This window comes from Rousettus aegyptiacus, unplaced genomic scaffold (assembly GCF_014176215.1).
Source record: "Rousettus aegyptiacus isolate mRouAeg1 unplaced genomic scaffold, mRouAeg1.p scaffold_m13_p_14, whole genome shotgun sequence".
Taxonomy (NCBI): domain Eukaryota; kingdom Metazoa; phylum Chordata; class Mammalia; order Chiroptera; family Pteropodidae; genus Rousettus; species Rousettus aegyptiacus.
The window spans coordinates 13,759,773-13,781,494 of NW_023416289.1; the positions used below are offsets into that span (position 1 = coordinate 13,759,773).

General features: G+C 50.2%; 2 protein-coding genes across 3 annotated transcripts; both read right to left on the minus strand.

Moving 5' to 3' along the window:
- Positions 1-789: 789 nt before the first annotated feature.
- Positions 790-15,624, minus strand: NUTF2 (nuclear transport factor 2). Of its 2 annotated transcripts, XM_036231460.1 has the most exons (6): positions 15,508-15,607; positions 8,334-8,502; positions 4,826-4,953; positions 3,191-3,262; positions 3,008-3,106; positions 790-1,313 (listed from the first exon to the last, which is right to left on the minus strand). In XM_036231460.1, the coding sequence occupies exons 3-6, from the start codon at positions 4,922-4,924 to the stop codon at positions 1,200-1,202; spliced, it is 384 nt and encodes a 127-aa protein (XP_036087353.1). In that variant the 5' UTR covers positions 4,925-4,953; positions 8,334-8,502; positions 15,508-15,607; the 3' UTR covers positions 790-1,199. The 2 variants fall into 2 exon arrangements, with proteins under 2 accessions (XP_036087353.1, XP_016019593.1); XM_016164107.2 differs by lacking the exon at positions 8,334-8,502 and having other exon boundaries at positions 15,508-15,624.
- Positions 15,625-18,017: 2,393 nt separating this feature from the next.
- Positions 18,018-20,103, minus strand: THAP11 (THAP domain containing 11). Its single transcript, XM_016164097.2, has one exon. The coding sequence runs from the start codon at positions 19,615-19,617 to the stop codon at positions 18,703-18,705; it is 915 nt and encodes a 304-aa protein (XP_016019583.2). The 5' UTR covers positions 19,618-20,103; the 3' UTR covers positions 18,018-18,702.
- Positions 20,104-21,722: the final 1,619 nt, after the last annotated feature.

Sequence of the window (21,722 nt, forward strand, 5' to 3'; positions counted from 1 at the left end):
GACAAGGCCTCTGTCCCCAAAACTGAGGAGCATAACCTGCACCAATAGCTAAGACTTCTTGGAATTTGAAGATGCATGACAAAGGAGGGAATACAAGGCCTAAAGATACCTTGAGGAAAGGTGTGAGGGGTGAGAAATCCTAAAGTACAAATCCCTCCAAACTCAGATGGCTGTCATAGCACTAAATCTATATTTCAACCCAACCAGGCTTGGATCTGGCTGGCTGTTCTGGACACTTGCCTTTGAGCAATATCTAAAGCAGTGGTACAGGATCTGAGCTCCCCTCTTCTTGGCTTGAGGTTTGTGAGGCACCCTGGATATGCTCTTGACCCTTCTGGAGATAGAATAGGCCCCTCTTCCTCAAAGCTCTGCTTATCCTTGGTTTCACTGGGTCTTCAGTACAGAGGGCCTGAACCTGATGGGCCATTTTTGCCAAGGCCTCGCCATCTTCGGTGGGATTCTGGGTCATCTCTCATTGCCACAGCCTGACCCTACCCACTGTAGAGGGCACAGGTGTCACAACTGACTGCAGAGGCTTCAGTGCAAGGGAAACTTCAGGCCGGACTTGAGCTCTGTCTGCAGCTCACTTTCTCAAGACCGCATGGGCTGGGGAAGGGAATGTTATCCTACATAGCTTCTGAGAAGCTAAATGGGAGTGCTGCTTCAGCAGTTTTCTCCTTGCAATAGGTACTGCTGAGTTGGGGTAGATGTGGGAGGGTGACACATGAGAGAGCCAATGGGGCAGGGTTGTTATTGATGTCCAGCCAACTATTAAACTAATTAAAACAATTTAAACTGTTAAGAAAACTTTTGTGGTTTTATTGTATCATGAGGCATTGAAACATCCGAACAAATCAATATCTGGGCGGTGAGGCAGCTGCTTTCTCCTTCACTTCTTTGGGTTACTAGAGCAACTTGTCAGTAGATTAAAAAAAAAAAAAAAAAAAAAAAGACAACCTTTTGCATTACTTAAGTCTTTCCAAGGCATGCGCTGGTACAACACAAACTTCTCCTGTCAGATGCAACTAGTCTAGCGTCCAAACATCATGCACAATACCTCAGTAGCAGCAGCGCACTGCGCCCACCACCACCACGGCCCTGCTCATTTGTGTATGATATTTGGAGCATCTGGAGGAGTGTGAATAGTATTGGGAAGAGGAGGGAGGAGGAAACAGCATGAGTGCCTGGCTGGGAGGAGGTCAGCCGAAGTTGTGCAGGGCAAGCCTGAACATATCATTGGTGCAAACCCAAGCATCATTGATGTTCTTTAATAGGAACATCTGGTGGAACCCCATGATAGGGTCTTCATCAGCCTGTAAGGAGAAAAAAATCATTTAGTAAGGGGGCAAAGGAATAGGAAGGGAGTTAGTTCAGTGATAGGGGAACTGGATGCTGACTTTGGGATCATGCCTTACTGTCTTGGACTCAAATCCCAGTATAGCCAAGGGAAAATTGTGAATGTGAATTGATATAACACATGAAACACTGCTGTGTGTGCTTAAATTACATGATTCACTAGTTAGCTACAGCAATAGCAGAGAACACATCTGCCTCTGAGCTCATGTCTCTAAGCACAAGTGATCAATTTGAAAAAGTTATGCAGTACTCACCATGTAAGTTTATAGTATTCTAAACACTCTTAGTGTCTGATTGTGCCAGTTACTCCAATCAGGAAAAGCTATTGCTAATACTGTCTATGGCCAAATACCTGAGAAAAGGCTCAAAACTGAGTTCACACTGTGATCACAGCTATACAGGGGGAAAAAATCAAGTATCGCTATCAGACGATCTGTTGAAAACAGAAAAGCAAGAGACCTCCAGTCAAACTGCAAAAGACCATGATGAGGCCTAGTTGAGGTAGGAGCCCAGCTAATCAGTGCTGCCTCTAATATCACCAGTTTCCTGGGAATTACCAGCAAGGAGGCAAATTAGTCTTTTGAGGGTTTGGAGTTAAACAGAAATATAAGAAAGAACCTAAAGCCATATGGGAAGGGGCGCTGCTGACTGACCCCTGCCTGGGGACATGGGCACTGAGACCCGTGGAGAGACCTCCTCACTTCAAAGGGCCTATCTGAGCACAGATTCTGGGCAGGGCATCTTGGACAGGCAGGAGAAACTGACAAGAAAGTCCAAGCCAGAAGCCAGGTCCCTGAGTTTACTGCAGAGAACAGGGGACCCCTCTTGCCACCACTGTATTAGACTCAGGAAGCCCTGCCTAGCCTAGGGAGAAAGTCTGTTATTCTGAACCCCACCATGACACAGGCCCAGGAGGGTGGGACCTGGTCAAAGGTCAGCCACTCTGTCCTGCTTTAGGAAGGAGAGGCTTTTTGGAAACTAACAATCTGGCTCCAGTCTGCTAAGCACAATAGGTAGATCCTAGAAGTTCTCATGGTGGGGGTGCTGAAGGGCTGCAGGAAGGCTCTTAAGAGGACAAGTCTTGAGAAGGGGAAGGGAAAATGCAGAGAGAAGCTGGGCTTCCAGGAATCTGCTTTGCTCAAGTGAAGGAGTCAGCAGCCAACTTACGTAGTGGCATCACAGACTAAAGCAGGGGGCTGCTACTTGGTACCCAGCTGGTCTTTCCAAGGTCAACTGCCTGCAGAAGTCCCACCTATACCTTGGGGCAATATGAAGGCCCACTGACTTGGCACCATAGCCTCATCCTGCTTCTGTACATCTTGTCCCTTTTCCAAAAAGGCTCCAGACCAGTGTTCTCCAATAGAATTTTCTGCGATGACATAAATATTATATGCCTGTAGTGTCCAACAGGCAGCCACAAGTTACTGAGCACTTGAAATAGAGCTAGTGTAACTGAGGAACTACATTTTATTTCATTTTAATTAATGTAATTTAAAAAAATCACATGTGGCTGGTGGCTATTGTACTGATCTACATAGCTCTAGACAGGCACTTTGTCTGGGTGTCCCTTGATAAGCAGGTCATATAACAGGGAAGGCAAGGGTGCAGGGCTCTCCTCTAACTGCCCGCTTCTCTCTAGCAGCACTATTACCTTTAGCTGGCCCACAACCATACTGATGATGCAGCTATCTGGCGTGGGCTGATGGTCCTGCGCCGTGATGCTGTGCTGGATTTTCTGGAACGGAAGGCTCTGCAAGAGAAAGAGTGGGTGGCGGGCTGTGGTCAGAAGGGCAGGGAATAAGCTGCCTATAACCCAGCCCTGGCCCTTACTTACAGACAACTTCTCCACAATGGCAGCTTTCCCCTGGAATTGTTGTCCTTCCCACGTAAGGCATGATGCGTCAATCTGAAAACCAGAAAACTGGCAGTCAGGGCCTCAGAGCACAAAGAATATCTCAGAGGCCCTGAAAAGACTCTAAAAAGAATCATGGGGGAAATGAGTCCATGCCACAGTCTCCCTGTCTAAAGAAGGGTACTGAGGACAGTTTCCAAACTTTATACTATTAACAACTTCTTTAATTACACCCCATCGTCTCAGAGCCTGGGCTCTGAATGGCCAATAAATTGCAAACTTATTAAATAAGTTCATTTCCCAGTTTTTATTTAAGAGGTTATTTAACCTCTGATATGCATGAGCCCCAGGCTGGCCATGTGGCCAAGACACAGCCAAAAGCCATCCTGCTGTGTGGTCAATTAGCATCAGTCCCAGGGAAGCCAGCAGAAACAATCTGGAAACGTCCTATGTTCATCACTATCTCAAGCCCAGGCTGAGATCCACTGAGGCCCTATCCATGGGGGCTTCCATGGGGTCAGGGAGAGCTGGAGGCTGACAAGGCCTTCCAAGGCATCCCACCAGCTTCGACCCCTCCCCTCCAGATCTTCCCTTCAGGGGCAGAACTCAAAAGTACCGCTGCTACTTACCACCTGTGACATTAGGCAAGTTACCTATTTTTCTGAGTCTCAGTTTCCTGATATTCAAAGGGGACATAGGCTGAAGATTATATGACATGAAATAAACAAAGTATTCTTTTAGGACTTTGCTAATTCTCTTCTCTGGGTCAGACCTGCTTTAATTTATGTTAAGAAGCAGTGAGGCAAAAGTGCCAGGATTCCAGTTCAAGTTTTAAAAAATTCCTCTGTCTATAATAACAATCAAATAATACTTGTGCTGGATTTGGCCCTCCAGGGATAAGAACTCTTTCTTTTCTCCAAAATTTCTGAATGAACCTCACTTTTTGCAGGGAGACAGAAGAGTCTGCCCATAGCCCAGTCAGGCTCTGAGGCTATGCTGGATGACTCCTATCATTCTCATCCCAGGCACACCTGCTAGGCATAGCCTGACCAATCATATTTCTGTGACCAAGTCTTGGCCAAGGTCAAATACAAGTAGCTCTCGGTGTATATGAACACCAGTGAAGTAGTAGCAAACAATGCCTACACAGAAGGGTTTCTCAAAAGACATACTAGCCTCTCTGGGCTAATCCCATTTGTTTCCCATGAGCGTTCAGGAGCTTTTGGCCTCAAATGTAAACCAGACCTGGGGCTCCCAGGAGAGCTCAGCTTTGCACTGACGATGCTCATGGCTGCTGCCTCCAGAGGGCACCATGAGCCCTAACCTCTGCCTGCTGCTGCCCAACCTGGTACAGAGGCACTTTCTAAAACTATGAAATGGCCAGCTCAGAACACCATGCTCAGGGTACCAGGACCTTCACTCTTGTGGAACATGAGAGAATGTATAGACCAGGTTGTTGGCCCAGGTCTCAGGCCCCCTGTCCCATGAACAGAAGCTCAGATAGAAGGGTGCAGCCAAAAACAGTGAGGGCTCCCAGAACTTGTGAACTGAGAAGAATTGGCCCAACCTCTAAACTGATCCCCAGGTCTTGTTCCTGTCCTAGAGCTGCAGACTTACGTAAATTGCGCCTAGTTGGGTTCTGTCGTTATCAAATAACTGGTAGTAATGTTGAATGAAGCTGGATCCGATCTGCTCCCAAATTGGCTTGTCTCCCATTCTGGAGCGTCACCCGGCCTCGTTGAGACCTGCAAGACCAGCAAGGCCGGGGATGGGGTGGGGGGTGTCGATACTGCACCAGCTGCTGATTCTTCACTGGCCCCCACCCCTCCCTGGCTTCCTAGAGCAGGGAGTCCTTTGCTGAAATCTGTTCACATAGGGAACATGGAGAGGCCCTGGAGAACTGGTAGAGACCTCTCCCAATACAGACCAGTGCAAGGAGCCCAGAGGTGGAGCTGACTTAGCCCCTCCTTTGAGGTGCTCTGGTTAATGAGACAGAGGGCTAGAAGGGGCACACAGGATAGGCTGAGGGTGGAGCCAGGACAAAGGAGGGTCAGAGCAAGCCCTCCAATGCCCAATGAGGGGGTGGACCTTAAAGGAGGAACTAAGCACTCTCCCTACAGCTTTTCATTTAATCCTCTCAACAACCTGCAAGGCTGGAGCTATTGCTATTCTTTCCATCTTGCAGGCTAGGAACTACTGATGTCTGTATGTGAAGTGTCTTCTATTATAGCCCTCAGGGCCTCAACATTGCCCCAGTACTTTACTGGTAAATGAAGGAAGACCCAGTGAGAGTGCGGAAAAGGCTCCTCAAGGCCCCACTTGCTAGAAAAACAGCAAGTGACCTCCCTCAGTCTTAAGGGGGAAGTTTACATCCTTGAGGCTAGGTTAACACCTGGACCTTTCTAGGGCATTATTTCATTGATGAGGGTAACCCTTACCTATTTTAGAGCTAGGGACAAGTTCAGGGGATTACAGAGAAATAGATGAGAGATGTGGAGAAGGGAAATGGAGGCTGTGAGAGGGAAATATTTCATCTCTTCAGACCCCCATTCTTTAGCACTGCCTTCATTAGGAAAGGCTGCCCCTCTCCAATCTCTAAGTGAAAGAGGAAGCCCCCTCCCAACTACAGACATCGCAGCCTTCAGGGTGCTAGAAGAGAAAATCCCTCGGGCTTTGCTAGGTCCCTCATGGCTAGGGAAGACCACATCTCACTGCAGGACCCTATGACAGCAGAATCATGTGTTATTCTATAGCTGTCTGACTGTAGAGGAACCCAGCCCCTCTCTCCTGAAAACAGGATCTGAACCAAAGCAGTGAGGAGGTGGGTTTGATCCTGGCAGACAACCATCAGCAGTGGTAGGAGGTAATGCAAGTCACTGCCTTTCTTAGGGCCTCAGCTGCCTCCTCTGTAAAATGAAGGTGGAATCTTGATGTTGCCAGTGGTTGTGAAGCCTCACTAATGGAACCTGGTAAAGCCCTCAGCTCAACATGGTAAGAGCTAGTCTGCTCCAGTCCCTGTGACCTCAACCAAGACCAGAGGAGCCAGTGCGGAGGGACAGTATAGGGAGACAGTGGCTTATCCTCAACCTAGCCAATCTCCCTGCCTGTGACCAACACTCCAGCCAATGAGGGGCCAGGAAGCTGAGCCAGCTTTATTTTAGGTCCCCTAGGAGGTGGTGGCACTAAAAATAGCAGCTCAGTGCTGGGATGACTAAGAAATGTCCAGGAAAGTCTAAAATAAGCAGAGAAGAAAACTTGGACCAGGCCACGCCTGTTACACAGGAACACAAGGTATGTCCCAGTTCACACTCTGCCAAGACACGAATCAACAAGCGGGAAAGGCACAGGATCCACAGCTAGTCTCAGCTGTACTGTTCTGATCACATTTCCAAGGGGTCAGACTGTGGTTGTACCCACACACAAACTTGGATTACTTGAGGCAGGGCACTGCCCCATGTATCTCTGCCTCTTCAACCCTAGTATTCACTATGCTTAGCTCACTCACTGCAGCCAGACTTTGCTGTGACCTCACTGTGTTTTACCACCAAGATGCCTTGCCCAGACCCCTACCCTGCCCCGAGAGCTCTGGGGCAGGGGGAGAGCGGAAGAAGTGGGTGGGGCAGGGGGAGAGCCGAAGGAGTGGGTGGGGCAGGGGGAGAGCCGAAGGAGTGGGTGGGGCAGGGGGAGAGCCGAAGGAGTGAGTGAGGGCCATCTCTCCCTCCTCAGTAAGGATGGACAGCCCTCAGGGAAGCTTTTGAAGAGTGTGCTTATCAAAAGAAAGAAAATAAGCAAATGTCTGGGGAAAATGAAGAGATAAAGACAAAAAAAAAAAAAAAAGGCACAAAACTGGGAAGCCTGAGATGGAGGGTGAGGGAAACTAAGGTTAGAAGCTGATCCAAAGACAAGAAAAGTGCTGCCATGTGGTGGGTCGGTGAGGCAGAGGAAGTGTGGGGGTATTTTTTCCTTTTTTCGATTTTGTTCTTAATGGTGTGATAACTTGCTAATACAAAAACTACTCGGCAGAAGTAGCGGCAGAGTGAAGAGGGTGCAGGGATAAAGGGACAGAAGAGACCTTTAGTCCAGTGGGGCAGGGCAAGGCAGGGCAGAGGGAGCTCTCCTGAGTAACGGGAGGGTTCCCAGAGAGTGTGAGAGGGAACCTTCGAAACTATGTGGATTGAGGCCTTTGCTTTAAAATGGCGACTGAAGCCTACATCAACCTTATTCAAGGTCTGCTTGACCTTGATTTGTATATTGCCATGTAATAATCACAAGAGCCATGTGGTCAGATTCTACCGTCATCCCACTTCACAGGTGGGAAAACTGAGGTTCAGCAATGTGGGGATTCTTGCTCCAAGCTCATCCAGTACATCAGTGTTGACACTGGGTCCTCTGGCTGAGGCCAGTGCTTTCTCTGATAGCTTTGTGTCCCTAAGCTCTAAACCGCAACGCTATGACCCTTGCCTTCAGCACCCTCACCTTTGGGTTAAAGGCCAAGCCCCCAAAGCTCCACCAGCGGCCATCCACACCATTCTCTCCTATCTCGCCAGCCATTCTCTCCTACGTCAATTCATCTCCACACGCAAACACACCAGGACTTGCCAGGTGCTTGCCCACCATTTTGTCCTCCCTTTGTCCATCTGCCTGGTTAGTCCCTGGTCTTCCACTGCTCAGACCCCACCTCTTTAGGGGAGACTCCTTTCTAGACTCAAAGGCTGATCTCCAACCCCATATCAACACACCCAGGGGCCACTCCTCTGCCTAAACACTGTAGTTCTGGGCCCCGAGGATTCTGGTGTGGTTCTTGCCACACTCCCAATCTCCCAGCACAGAGCATGGCCCAGCAAACTACAAGACTTACAGTTTCTGACTCTAAATCTCCCATAAAGCTTCCAACTCATGGCTGGGAGGCAGCATTCCTGAGTCCAGAAAAAGAAGCCCAGTGCAGAGCCCCCCTCCCATCCCCATGCAACATAGGGGAGGGGTCTGGGCCTGGCTGGGAGGACATCCCCCAGGACAGCTAGCAAGCCCTAACCTTGTTTCTAATACAGTTAATGTGGAAGAACAGCCTGGAAAGAAACAGAATGCCAAGGCTCAGAGGCAGCCTCACATCAGATGGGGAACTGACCTTCATGACGGCTTCTCCTACAGCTCTTCCGAGAGGGCCGCTGACCACGCCATCTCCTGCTTCACCCCAACAGCCTGCAGGCTGACTGAGGCCAGGCTCCTCGAGGAGCAGAAATGACCTCGATGACCTCTCGCCCACTGAGCATCAGCCTTCACTGCCCCTTAGGTCTCTGTGGGTGCAAAGACCCTCTAAGAATGTCTCAAAAACTGTGGCCCTCTCCCAAATATTTTGTGCAGAGGCAGGATGCCCCAGCCTTGTGAAAAATTTCAGGTTGTTTATACTCCCTGTGGTTCAGTCATAGACCCCAGGTTAAAACCTCTGGCCCAGGAGATCCTGTTAGGCAACAGAAAAACTTCATTTTTATCCTTAAATTCTAGGTCAGTGTCTCCAGGGACAAAACTTGAAATAGCATTGTCCAGCTGATAACATCTCTAAGTATAAAAATACGCTAAGGGCTTTACATGTGTTTGTTCCTAGAACCCTGAGTAAATACCCATGTTAGAGATGAGCAAAATGAGGTTAACTAACTTTAACATGCTCAAGGTCACTAACCTAAAAGATGGTAGAACTGGATGAAATCAGGTTTAGTGGACTCCAAAGCCAAGACTCCCAGTCACAACTGATCTGGAGATGGCTGAGCACACACTCACAGAGAACCCCTATCTCTGACCTTGGCTTTCTCAGACAAGGACTTCTGCCTCTAAACAAAGGTACCAGGCAGATTTCCACCAAACAATTGTTTTCCTGGCCACCAAACAATTGTTTTCATGGGAGATGATTTCATAATTTTCCCAAATCGCCAGTCACTACCCCACTCTACCATCTCAGCAGAGAGATCCTGGCCTTGCTGGGCCTGGGGCAGGACAGTGATGAGGAAGAAGATGTCACTAACTCCAGACTAATACACAGAAAGATGCTCACATGTTTGAGGGCTTATCACCAAGGCCCACAGGGAACACCTGCAGATGAGCTGAGCTCATAATGGGGTCCTTGAAATTGAGACTAATAGTGGCTATTACCCTCACAACTACTTTCTGCCAAGTCCCTAACAGCCCTGAAGCACATAGGCTGGGAAGGACTCCTCCAAGGGGTGGGACTAATAGTCAACCTTGGCTTAAACTTCTCGGGCCCACAGTATAGGCTTGTATTGCAGGGAGAGGGGAAATGTAGTATATAGCCAGCAGACAGGAAGACAATGCAGGGTGCCTGTTCTTCAGGAACAAAATGCCCTTCTGAGTTCATGGTCTGAGAGGTGCTATGTATCCTGTCCTATGGCCCTCCGATGACCTTTCCCATTTTCCACTGACCAAGTCTGAACCACTTATCCTGTCTTCAAGGCCTTGGGTGACCCGTCCAACTTTATCTCCTTGCCACCCACCCAACCCTACTTCCTCGACAGCCACTAGGCATTTTCTTGTTTCTAAAACATGCTAAGCCTGTTCTCATCCTAGGGCTTTGCAACTGTTGCTCTTTCTATCTGGATTATTCTTCTCCCTAAATCTTTAGGAGGCTGGTTCTTGTCACCTATGTGTCAGCTCAAATGTCACCTCATTACAGATAACTCCCCTGACTACTCAGTCTAAAGTAGCTGCTTATTCATTTCACTATCCTGTGTTTTCTTAGAACTTGTCACTGCATGAGATTGTCACTCTTACATATTTGTTTATGGTCTATCTCTCTGACCAGTGCACCCCTGTTTCCATGGTGCCTGGCTCGGTCCTCAATAACTACTTGTTAACAAAGTCCATGAATGCCTAGGAGCCAGGGCAGAGAGGCCAGCCCTTCTTCTCTGGAGAAGGAATGAGTTCTGAGAAAACCCTGCTCAATTTAAGTGACCAAGTGACCCTCTTCCCCTCCACCTACATCTCCTATTTGAGTTGTCAGGAAACAATCCTGTCATTCACCCAGCCATCTGTTTGTCTGAGGTATGTGGCAAGCAGGGCTTCGCTCTGGCTCCAACTCCCTCTCTCACTCCCAAAGTCCCAGGCACCTGAGGGACAGCTGTGGCTGAACAGCAGGCACACAACCCTACCCTTAAAGGCCTGGACTCTAGTCTGTGCCTCCTCTCCCTCATGATACGCATCAGTAATTGCAGCAATGTTAAGGGTAATCAACTGAGAGTATAAAGAGGACCCAGCAGTAAGGAGTTATTGTCAGGGCCTAGGTGAACACTAGGTCAAGAGCCAGAAAAAAGATGGGTGTCTCAGCCTCCTTCAGGGACACCAAACCATTGAGCAGCCTCAACCTGGAACTGGTAACTGCCTTGTTTACCACCCTCCAGCTTAAAATATGGAGAGAAATCAGCCAAGGTCTGGTGCCAGGACAGAACCCTTTCCTGTGGCAGACCTCCGAGGTCTAGATGCTCCCTGGTACCCTGAGGGCCATTTCCTCTTCCGCGGAGAGTGATGGCTCCAGAGCCGTCAGGCTGCCCTGCATGGCCCAGAAGTTGTATCCTGAGACCTACATTCTGCTCTGCACTTGCTCAATCCCTGAATAGCCTCCCTTTCCCAGCTGGCTCAGAGATCTCTGGGGTCCCTGTCTTAGACAGCTCTCTTCCATGAACTTTCTTTCTGGTTAGGTACACATGGATTTGGCTTCCCCTGTGGGCCCTAAAGCTCCTAAGTGACTACCCCATGGTTAGCCACGATGCCTGGCCAATACCACTGTGACACTCTGAAACTAAGCAGGGTAATCAATGGCTGGACATGGAATCCCCAGGGTGGCAAAGGGAATGTCTCCTATGAGCCAAACAGTTATGTCTGTTCTCACCTTTGAACTTCACAGCCCTGTAAAGCTGGTATGATTATCATCACTTTGTAGATGAGGAAACCGAGACTCCAATGGGTTAAGAAAAAATTTCAAGACTACAGAAGGCTATTAGCAGAGCCAGCATTAAAATGTCCATGAAACTGACCTGGACCGTAACAGCTGAAAGCCAGTGTCAAGTAGCAGAAAGCAAAATGAGGTGGTGAGGATAGGAGCCTAGGCCTTTTCTTCTCCTCTGAAATCTGTGAGTTCCACACCCCTCAAGACGGAAAGCCCCTGAGTGCCTGCTCAGTCACCAAGGCAGGTTTACACCACAGAGACAACTCAGACTTGCATTCTCCTAGGCCTGAAATCACCTAACAAGTGCGACCAATGTCTCTACACACAGACATCCTTCCAGGGCAGCAATTTCTGCCCTGGTAAGAACCGGTGGCTCCAAAGGACGATCTGAGGCTTTAAGAAACAAACGTTCTGGAATTCCTCCAGTTTCCTAAGGTAAATAACCCTCAGTTCCCAGGCATCTTGGAAATACTTCTCTCCTGATGGGGGTTCTCCTTCTCCGGGTTGCCCCCTCTTCAGCTTAGGAAGTTGGCACAGAATAGGTACCAGCAACACACAACAAGTAAGGTCCAGATCAGAGAGGAAGTTCTTGTCAGTTGGTGATGGGAGCTCTTGGGGACAGGGAGCAGGGCTACACCTGGCCCTCTTGTATCCCTCTTCCCTGGCCACTAAGACACTTCTGCAGTCACAGCCAGATTTGAACAAAGGATTCTTTCCAGGAGGACACATTCTAGCTGACAGGGTGAGAAGGGAAAAAGTGCCACACAAACCTAGTGGTCAGGGTACTGACCAGAATGATATCTCATTGGCCTGTAAGTCATTCCACGGATACCCCACACACTGCCACCTCCCTCAGGGAAGGAGTCAAGAATTCCTGCCACATATGGTCAAAGCAAGAGAATCAAAGAATCTCAAAGCTGGAGAAGTCGTAGCCAACTCAAAATGAACTCTAAACACACAAAGATCCTCAGACGGCCCAACAGAACAACAAAAAAAAGACCATTAGGACATTCAGCTCAACTCCAGCCCATAGAAATCCGGCCCAACTTTCAATGTCCATCCTGTGGGAGAGTTTTTGGATCCACCTCTCTCTCACCAAAAGGACTATTCTCTTTTATCCTAAGGAAGGTGCCTCTGTGTCTCATTCTGGGAAGATGTCCTGATGGGTACCACTCTAGGAGCACTGGGCACTTGAATACAAGTGACTTGAGAGAGTCTCAGTGAAAGAGGCAGAAGCCACAAATTTAGGCTCCAGGCAGGGAACAGAAAGGCCACAGACCACAAAATGCTGGTGAGATTCCTAGGTGCTGGGAGAACACCCAGCAGAGACCCCTGAAGGATGGAAGAAGGGCAGGCTGTAGAAGATAGCACCTAAAATCAACAGCCATAGCAATTTAAAGTGGGAACGGCCTCACTCAAGGGGCCCAAGACCTTCCTGGGCCCATCATCTGGAGGTATACCTTGCTCTGTGTATTGAAGAGGAGAGTGGGCTCACCAAAAGCCTTTCCTCTTTGGTGCTCTAATCATTCAGAAGCCCCCTTTTCTGCACAGGGGAAAGAACCCCTCCCCTATGAGTCCCTTCAACTTAACCCTCAGCACATTAAGAGCAACAATACTCCTGTTTCCCCCACTATTATGACCTCCTTTCCCCAGCACCAGGACTGGGTGCTCCAGCCTCAGCCCAGAGCCTGACACACAGAAAGGGCCCAAAGAATGGTTGCTGAATAAAGTAATTATTGGTGAGAAAGGAGAAAAAAATCATTTCAGGCAAGATATTAATACCTCAGTCAGGGAATCCTAGAATTTTTTGATAAAAGGTGCCTTTCAGTTCTAAAATTTGAGAATCCTGCATTTCTTAAACCATTCATCCCATCTCAACCCACCAACTGCAAAAACAGAATAAAGTGAGATGTAGCTCAGAGAGGAGAGCTGGGCTCCATGTCACTAATGGACCTAGTTTCGAGCTAGTTGAGGACCCAAGCATCCTCATACCCTGCCCCCATGCTTATGCATCCACAATCCAACTGCACGGTGCCAAGCCTCACTCAAGTCAGCCCTACACAAATATAAGATGAAGACAGATTCTGGAGAACCTCAGCATTCTCCTCTTATCTCCAATACCTACCCATATGGCCTGCCAAGTTCCAAAAGATCAAGGACTCTTGGGGGATCAGGATGCCTAGCAATAGATAGCTGACTCCAAACAGACAAGTTATATAGGGAACTTCTAGAAGTACTGGAATGAAAGGGAGGGACTGGAATTCCTCCTACTCCAGTGTAACCTTGGAGAAGGAACAGTATCTTTTGACCTTGTGATCAAGCCATCTAGGGCCTTGGAATGTGCAAATTAATCCACTGCCTTAAGCCTAGCTCACCAAAACCTGTATCCTAGAAAGAAGCAATCTAGACAATTAAAAGAAGGTCTTGAAACTGCTTCTTGCACTAAGAGATTCCACCATACTGATCCTTTGTGTGTTCTGTGAGTAGTCAATCCCTCTTTGTTGCCCACCTCCATTGACAAACCAGGCCTCTCTTGAGACTGCTGAATGAACCTGACTTCCATGTGATCATGGGCTGGGATGTGGACTACAAAGATTGAGTTTAGAGAGAAGGCAGACCCTGATAAGAGAGATCTGTACAGATCCTTGGCTGTATACCCTAATCAGAGAGGATGACTAGAAAGAACAATTCAACTGCAGAAAAACTTCCAAGGCTAAAACCCAATGATCAGAAAAAAAACATAACCCAGGGAAATACTCAAAATGGAGGGAGTCCGGAGGTGGAGGCTTGCTGCATCATGGGTCTAACTCAACTCCTCTAAGAGACTTGTTTACTGCTTAGGTCAGGACTGCAGAGACTTAGCAGCTTTTTTAGTCCCCACAAGGACTACAGCTAAGAAACCATGCTGGGTCAGAGGAATTAAGGCTTGACAAGCTATCTTTCCAAAATCCCATGGTAGTCTCTAAACCAGTCCCATAATTTATTCAATCAGAAATGCTTTTACAAAGCCTGTCGGAATACTCCTCTATGGGTAGATACTCCCCTTCTCCCAGAACTCAATGGGGTCCCTGGAGCCATCATTAAGGGCAATTTCCCAAGGCCCAACCAGCTTACTACCTGTTCACAGATCACACTCGAGCTGTTGGAAAGTGAGAAAGCAAGTGAGGGAAGCCTTACTTTCTGCAGCTTTCAACTCTAGTTCTGCCACCAGGACTTCAGAAGGGCCCCCATAGAGTCTGAATCTGAGCCCCACAACCCAAATGTGCTTTGCCCCCAATGGGTTTCCAGCCTAGCCTTTAGTTTGGCACTGGGCTCAGGGGTCTCAGGCCTGGATTCTATTTCCCCCTCCATTAAATCTCACCTTATCACTACCATTCTTATAGAATCGTCCACCTCTATGGCAGGAATGCAGATGACTCTGGGAGGGGCAGATATGAGGATTAGATTGTGCCTGAGACCTGATAATGTGTAGGAGACTGACACGTCCAAGCTCACCTCCTTGGCTTCCTTCCTCCCTTCCTTCACTAACACGGAGCACCAACCTACCCACCCACAGCTGGGCCCTGGTCACTCAGAGAGAAGGGCGGGGGCTGACCCTACCCTGGAGTTACCTCATCATATCAGGCCAGATCCTCTAAGGCTGGTTGGGGGTGAAGTCCCACGTGCAACACCTCCCGCTCCACATTACTTTACCCTCCCCTTTACGAAGAACTTACGCATGAGTTCCACATAGTTGAGGGGGGAGGTGGCGTGCACTCCCAGTGGGGAGACAAGCAGAGGAGCGTTCACTTACATCCTAGCCAGGCTATGGTCGGGAACCTTGTGAGGGTCCTAAGCCCGGGCTGCGGCTGGCAGGCAGGCAGGCGGCCGCTCTTACCCAAAGTTGACTCTGGAGCGGGCCGGGCAGCGGTTCCCCATCCCCGGATCCTTCGCAAGCGGGTGGCAGGACATGGGGCTGGGGTCTGCTCACTAGCCTGCCTGCAGAGCTTGCGGGACGCTGGCAGGCCAAGCTAGGCCAGACGAGGCGGGGCCCGTTGAGCCCCATCAGGGTAGTCCCAACCAGAGAAAAAGGCCTTGCCCCAGCTCAGTCCGGTACACTCGCCATGTGCACGTATGGCCCGGATAGACGCCTGCCTCTGTGTTACCCCCCGGCCGCCGCCTCAGAAGACCGGCGGGAGGCGGAGCCGCGCGCGACACATGGCCCCGGTCCCGCGCGGCTTCGGGCCGCCGGGGGAGGGGGGGAAGAGGGGAGGGGCTGCCCGGGAACTCGCAGCTGAGGCTCCAGGCGGCCCAGAGCGCGGCTCCTGCGTCCCAACCCCCGCCCCGGCGCGCTACCCTCGACACTCACCCGAGGGGCTGGCACGATGGCGGCAGCGGCGACGGCAAACCAGCGCGATCTGCGAGCGACTGTCCCTTCCCCCCTGCCTTCCCTCGTCACTCCGCTGCACACTGGGAAACGCAGTCCCGCCCGCGCTCTTTTCTGGCATAGGTGCGCTGGGAGAAAACTACAGTTCCCGGCGTGCTATGCGCGGAGGCCCAGATACGGCCAGCAGCGCGGGAGGTGAGGCTAAGCCAGGGAGGGAGGCTGCCGGGGCGAGCCCCTGAGAATTGTGGTCTAGCGGAAGCCTCTGGAACACCCGAGGTTGGCGCCAGGCAAGGGTCAGCGCTCTGTTGTCGCCAGGTCCCAGCTGGTCCGGCCCCACCCAGGCTGCGCAGCCTTTGGGGTTGGCCCCGCCTCCGTGGGAGCCCAGCCTGGCCCCAAGCTGGCCTAGCCGCCCCTCCCTGGGCCCCTAGGCTGTTTCCGCTTGCGAACCTCTGCTCGTTTTGCTGCTCAGGCCGCCCCTCGGGCTCTTCAGAGAGGTTTTCAAAGACCAGCCGGAGCGGTACCCATAGCTTTTGCTGTCCCAACGTTCATGCGCCCTGTCCACCTTCGGTCAGGCTTAAAGCTGGTTTCGAGCAGGAGAGGTTTTCCTTGGGCTGTAGACTCAGCTATTTCTTAAGTGGGGCTTGGCTGGAGACAAGATTTCTCTTACAGTTGGGGGTCTCCAAAACATTCTGGTTGTTTTTTTTTTTTTTTTTTTTGCAACAGGCGAAGCAGTTAATGGTTTCATTTTTATTAATGAGGAAAGAGAAGTAACTTGCTCACCCAAAGTTTGCCCCTGATTTAAATGGCCAGATTGCCCTTTCCTTTCAACACCCATTTTAGTCGTTTCCTGGGCAACGCAAACTTTTGAAGGGCAGCCTCTAAGGCCTGTTAAGAGAAATGCCCTACAGCTAAGGCGTGCGCGGGGCGAGGGAGGGGGGGGTCGTCGCGTTGTATGGCAACGAGAGCGACAGGGCAGGTAAGGGAATGGCAGCTCCATGTCTTCTCTGGCCAGAAATCTCTCAGTATTCCTGTTCTTCCGGAAGAGTTTTACACCTCCAAGGACCCTCCCACCCACTCCTTTGGATAGCTACCAAGACCAGGCCAAGCTTATTAAAGCTGACGTCTTATTAAATCCTTTTTAATAAGATTTAATACTTTGCCTGACTAGATGCTCATCTTACTACTCAGCCAGCGAGAACTACATTGTCCTGCTTATGGTACATCTGGGACCTCCCTCGCTCTGAGCTGTCCTTTCCACAAGAGCGAAAACACTGAATGGGTTGTGTACACATAACCTCTAGACACCAGAGTCTGGCCTTCATTGCATTTCTGGGGGCACAAGAGGTTCAAGTGAGCCAAAACAGTTAAGTCCCTTCGACAAACCAGAGCTAAAGGATACACTAAAGAGCATGGCCTCAGCTTAGGAAAGCCCTCAACTCCTAGTGAAAGAGTGGGGACATGTGAAACTGGCCCAATAACTGACCTCAGTTTCAATCCCAGGCGACCTAGGGCACTGCTGTGGTTCCACCACCTTAGGACTAGCCAGAACCCTAGAAAGGCAGGAATCCAGTCCCTTCCTCAATGAGGCGCCTGCACGACTCATACGCCATCCCACCACCCCACCAAAGATTTGTTTCTCAAGTCAGTGCCAGGGAGGAGAGCAGAGACTAGAGGAACATTTTAGTCATTTCAGTTTGCAGCCACAGGAAAAGTATCCAGTCGAGCGGCTTTTTCCATAAGTAACAGATAAGGGAATGATGTTTCATGGAGCCCTAGAAGTGTCCATTTAGGCCTAACACCCATAGTAAATATGGTTAGCTTTAAAGGCATTTGCCTTTCCCCATTAGATTTGAACAAAATTACTTGTAGCTATAAAGTCATCCCACCCCTATGATATCCAATCTTAAAATGGAAACCACCAAGAAAATGAGTCAAGGGGTCATAAATACCAACTCTTACTCCTTCAAGTCTTCTATGGATCCAGCTCCTTCGTAATGAAAGAGTACCAAGGCCAAAGGTATGTGCTAGTCCTTGTGCCTGCAGGAGCCAGTTGTGGTCTTCGCTGATTTAAATAACTGCATGCCCATGTGTGCCAGACACTGTACTAAGTATACAGGCTATTATGATGAGCAAAATTCATCCACAGATGAAAATTCATGAAGAATTCAAAATCCTCAGAGAAACAGGCTGTCGCAATTCAGTTTAGTTCTCAGTTACTCCTCCCTGTTGAAAGGACACAGGGAGCTAACCCATGGACAAACGAGGACTATTTGGTGTAGCTTCCAAACCGGGGTAAGCCAGGCCAGGAAATCTGTGAGGACCTTATGAGGGCAAGGTCCACATGCTTAGAACCCCTTTATAGATAAACCATCTCTGCTCCCAAAATCAGCCTGGTCCTTGAGTCCTAAGGCCAAGGCCTATCAGGCCTATTTCCCCATGTTTCAGAGACACTTTAGCTGAGTACTTATAAAAATAAAATGGCGAAACCCAAATAAAAACCTTACTTTCTGTTTAATTTGTTTTGCCAAACAAACACAGTGAAAACTTTAGTCTGACTAATTGTACAGAAAATAGAATTTGTAACCAGTAGCAAACATAACAAGATAAACCTAAGTCCCTGGCAAGCTGGATCTCCATCAGCAGGTCACCTAGATCCCCTTGTAGATGGCCTCCTGGGGAGGAAAGTCCTAGGAGGCAGAGGCACAGATCTGCCAGTCCCCATCAGAATCAGAGGCTGCACCTGGGAAGGAAAAGCATGAAAAAGAGGAAAACCAATGTTACTTGGCTCTCTCATCACTACACAGGAGAGTTGTGTCTGACTGCTGGCCAACCTCAAGGTGGCGTCTTCCCAAACCCTTAGTCCTTGGGCAGCCCACCTGCATCAATAGGGGGTAAGTTTGAAGTTCAATGGTTCCTAAGCCTCTACTGAACCAGAACCTGCAACATAAACTGGGGCGGTGGGGGTTGGGGGCATGTTAACGAAGTCATAATTGCTGGTGTCACCAGTGCAGAGCCTGAGGTCCCAGATTTCAGGAGGAAGCGAGGGTGCCAGGTCACCAGCAAGAGAGTCCAGGTGTCAACAGTGCTCCAGGAGTACAGGGGAATTTGAAAGTGGCGGCCTGAGCCCCTCCTAGGCTGGCAGGGGTCCAGGAGCCCCGCAGGCCACAGGGGACCCGTTCACATTCCGTGCTTCTTGCGGATGACAGCCATGGCCAGCAGCCGATCCTTCTCGCGGAGTTCTTCGCGAAGCTTGGCCTCGGTGAGACGCAGGTGGCGGATGCTGCCCTTCATCTCCTTCATCTTCACCTCCATTAGCGCCAGGATGTCCCGTTGCTCGTTCAGCTTGCGCAGGAGCTCCTCCTCCGTGGTGCCTGACGACAACGAGTACGAGTGGTCGGAACCAGTATCAGGGAAGCCCTCTTCCCCAACTACCACCAACTGGGGGCCCATAGGGCACTCGGCGGCCTCCAGCCCTGCAGTAGCAGCCTCTAACTCCGACGCGGCGGCTGCAGCTGCGGCGCCCTCTGCGGCCGCGAACTCCACTTGCACCGTTAGATCGATGGGCTTCACATCTTCTCCGGTGGGAGGGGTGGGCGCCGGCGGCACGGATCCCGGGGCCTGGCTGCCGTCTACAGCGGCCTGAAGGGTGAGGAGCACAGCCGCAGAGGCAGACACCAGATTTGGCTGCAGCTGGGCGGTCTGGGCAGTGGAGGCTGACGGCGATGGCTGCTGTGACTGCTGCTGCTGCTGTTGCTGCTGCTGTTGTTGTTGCTGCTGCTGCTGCCTGCGGCGGGCGGCTGCGGCCCCCGCGGGTCTGCGAGCTACTTTGCGCTCGTTAACGCCGCGTAGCGGGAAGATGGTAGGGACGCGCACCGTGTAGGTCTTGCGGCCGCCTTGGAAGTGGACGCTGCAGAGACGATGACCAGTGGTGGGTTGGAAGGTGGAGAAGCATCCACTGACGCCAGCACGGGATACGTTCTTGAGCCAGAGGCGCCGCAGCTCAGCGTCCTTGGGAAATGTGTAGAAGTGCAGCGCCTTGTCCCGGTGCGAGTTGTTGTAGCAGCCCGGCACGCAGCACGTAAAGCCAGGCATGGCTGCGCCGCGCGGCCCGGCCCGGCCCACCGGCCTCCTGAGCCCTTCGACGGCCGGGTCGGTCTGCCGCCGCCCGCCCCTCGACGGGCGGCGCCGCACGAGGCCTTGGGCGGACTCCCACTACTGCCGTCCGGCAGAGCCGGCTTGGCCCGGCGCCCCGTGACCAGAATACGCTTCCCGCTGGCCCGCGCCGCGCCGCCCGCCAGGCCGCCCGCCTGCACTCGGGAGTCGGCCCGAGGACGCCGCGAAGGACCGCCTGGGAAGGAGGACTACGCCCCCCACAATGCACCGCGCCAGAAGCCGCTCACTTCCGGACCCGGGGCGGGCTTGTTCTGGCCGCTTTCCAGGGCACTGCAAATGGCCCACGCAGAGCAGATTCTTTCCCCGACCCGACTTATCTTCGGTGGACTAGAAAGGCATATTGGGTCGGAACGTTGTCGCCTGGACCGCCCTTTACAAAGACTCGAAATGCTGATGGAGGTCGGGCGGCGGACGCTCCTCCAGTGCGCAAGCGCCATGAGCATGTGCCCACAAAAACTACAAGTCCCGCAATGCCTTGCGCTGAACCCGGAGGTGGAGGCCTGGAGCGCCGCCTAAGGGAGAGGTGGGGTTACGGAGGACCAGGATTTGGGCGAGGTTGTTTTGCCCGCCCCAAGCGGTACCACAACCCTTGGTGGCTGACTCGTAGGCATTACTACGGTGGTGGGATGGGATACCTGGGCTTCAGCACTTCTAAAGACGTTAGGATCCCCTTTTCCTTGCGTTGGGGACTCTCCCCCAACTCAGCCCCCAAAGCGTACTCAATAGGCATACTGTATCCCGGGCGCAATGCGTGGAGTTGGGAACCTTGCTTTGAGGTATGGTTCCCTCAAAGCCTAATTTCCTGGCCCGATTTCCTAGAGGGATAAGGGCCTGACTTTTGCATAATAAATGTAAATACACGGGAATGGATGTCTAATCAATGAAACGCTCAACAGGAATGAACTGGACAGAGAAGAAAATGGGAGGTGGAGGCCCAGGAAGATAAAATGAGGAAAAGCTTCGTTGGGGAGAAGTAGCTGGTTCTTGCCCTGGGAACTAGCTCTTGAGGCCCTGAGGCAGAAAAGAGCTCCGCCTTTAAAGGAGGCGGAAGGTGTAGCAGAAACGCTGAAAGACACCAAACTGGGCCAAATAAAAATATTTGAGATTTTATTCTGTAAGCGACTGAGAGCTGTTGAAGGATGCTAAGCGAGAGGATAAGCAGGATTTGTATTGTAACGAGACGACTCCCAGCTCCCTCGACTTCTATAAGGAAAATGTCCTAAAAGGCAAGAGAGCCTGTGGGAAACCTGGAAGACTAGGCAGTCGTCCAGGAAAATTAATCTGTAAGCTAGTCCTCCTTTGCTGAGTTCTTCTTTCTCCTACTTTTTCCTCTTCACTTTTCCCCTGACTGTTCCTAATTTTTTTCCTACTGATTACAAACCACGGATATGAAATTAAAGCCTAGTATATATTATTTGTAATCATTTGATATAAAAACAAAACTACGTTGGGCTATTTAAATGCTTGTAAAAGAAAGAAAAATATTCCAAGTTAACTTTTTTTTTTTTTTTTAGTTTGTTGTTCTTTATTATAAAAGACCCGTACTTAAAAAACAACTATCTATCTTTCTGGTCCCAACACCCAAACATTATCATTGCATTTCTATTTACAACCAATGTGATTCTTGGCTATTTGTGTGGGCTTCACAGACCCATAACAGGAGAAAGTCCCATTCCTCCTGCCCTGTGCAACAGATTCCACAATTTGAACCATAAGATTCAGAAATGCATTCTCAGTAGCCAGTAGCGAAAGATGTATGTTCATTTGAGCAAATCGTTTATACAATAGTAAAATATGAATGCACACTTTGTTATGATTAAATGTTTATAAAGTGTGTGCATTATAGATAAAATTCAGCAAAAGATCATTGTATATATTATCTATTTTCATTGTCATACAGTTACTGATATGGTTCTACTCCTGTCTCAAGACCTACCTTACTCAAAAATGTTGGTGAGGTTAAATTGATATCATATCCTTATGCACAAAACATCAAAGATTATGCTCAATAAAACCCTACCTTC

Excerpts from the sequence above, each read along its gene's own strand:
- NUTF2 (XM_016164107.2), bottom strand. The coding sequence starts at position 4,924 with ATGGGAGACAAGCCAATTTGGGAGCAGATCGGATCCAGCTTCATTCAA. Across the intron at positions 3,107-3,190 it reads CCATTGTGGAGAAGTTGTCT|AGCCTTCCGTTCCAGAAAAT; the intron begins GTAAGTAAGGGC and ends TTTCTCTTGCAG. Across the intron at positions 1,314-3,007 it reads TGGTTGTGGGCCAGCTAAAG|GCTGATGAAGACCCTATCAT; the intron begins GTAATAGTGCTG and ends TTCTCCTTACAG.
- THAP11 (XM_016164097.2), bottom strand. The coding sequence starts at position 19,617 with ATGCCTGGCTTTACGTGCTGCGTGCCGGGCTGCTACAACAACTCGCAC.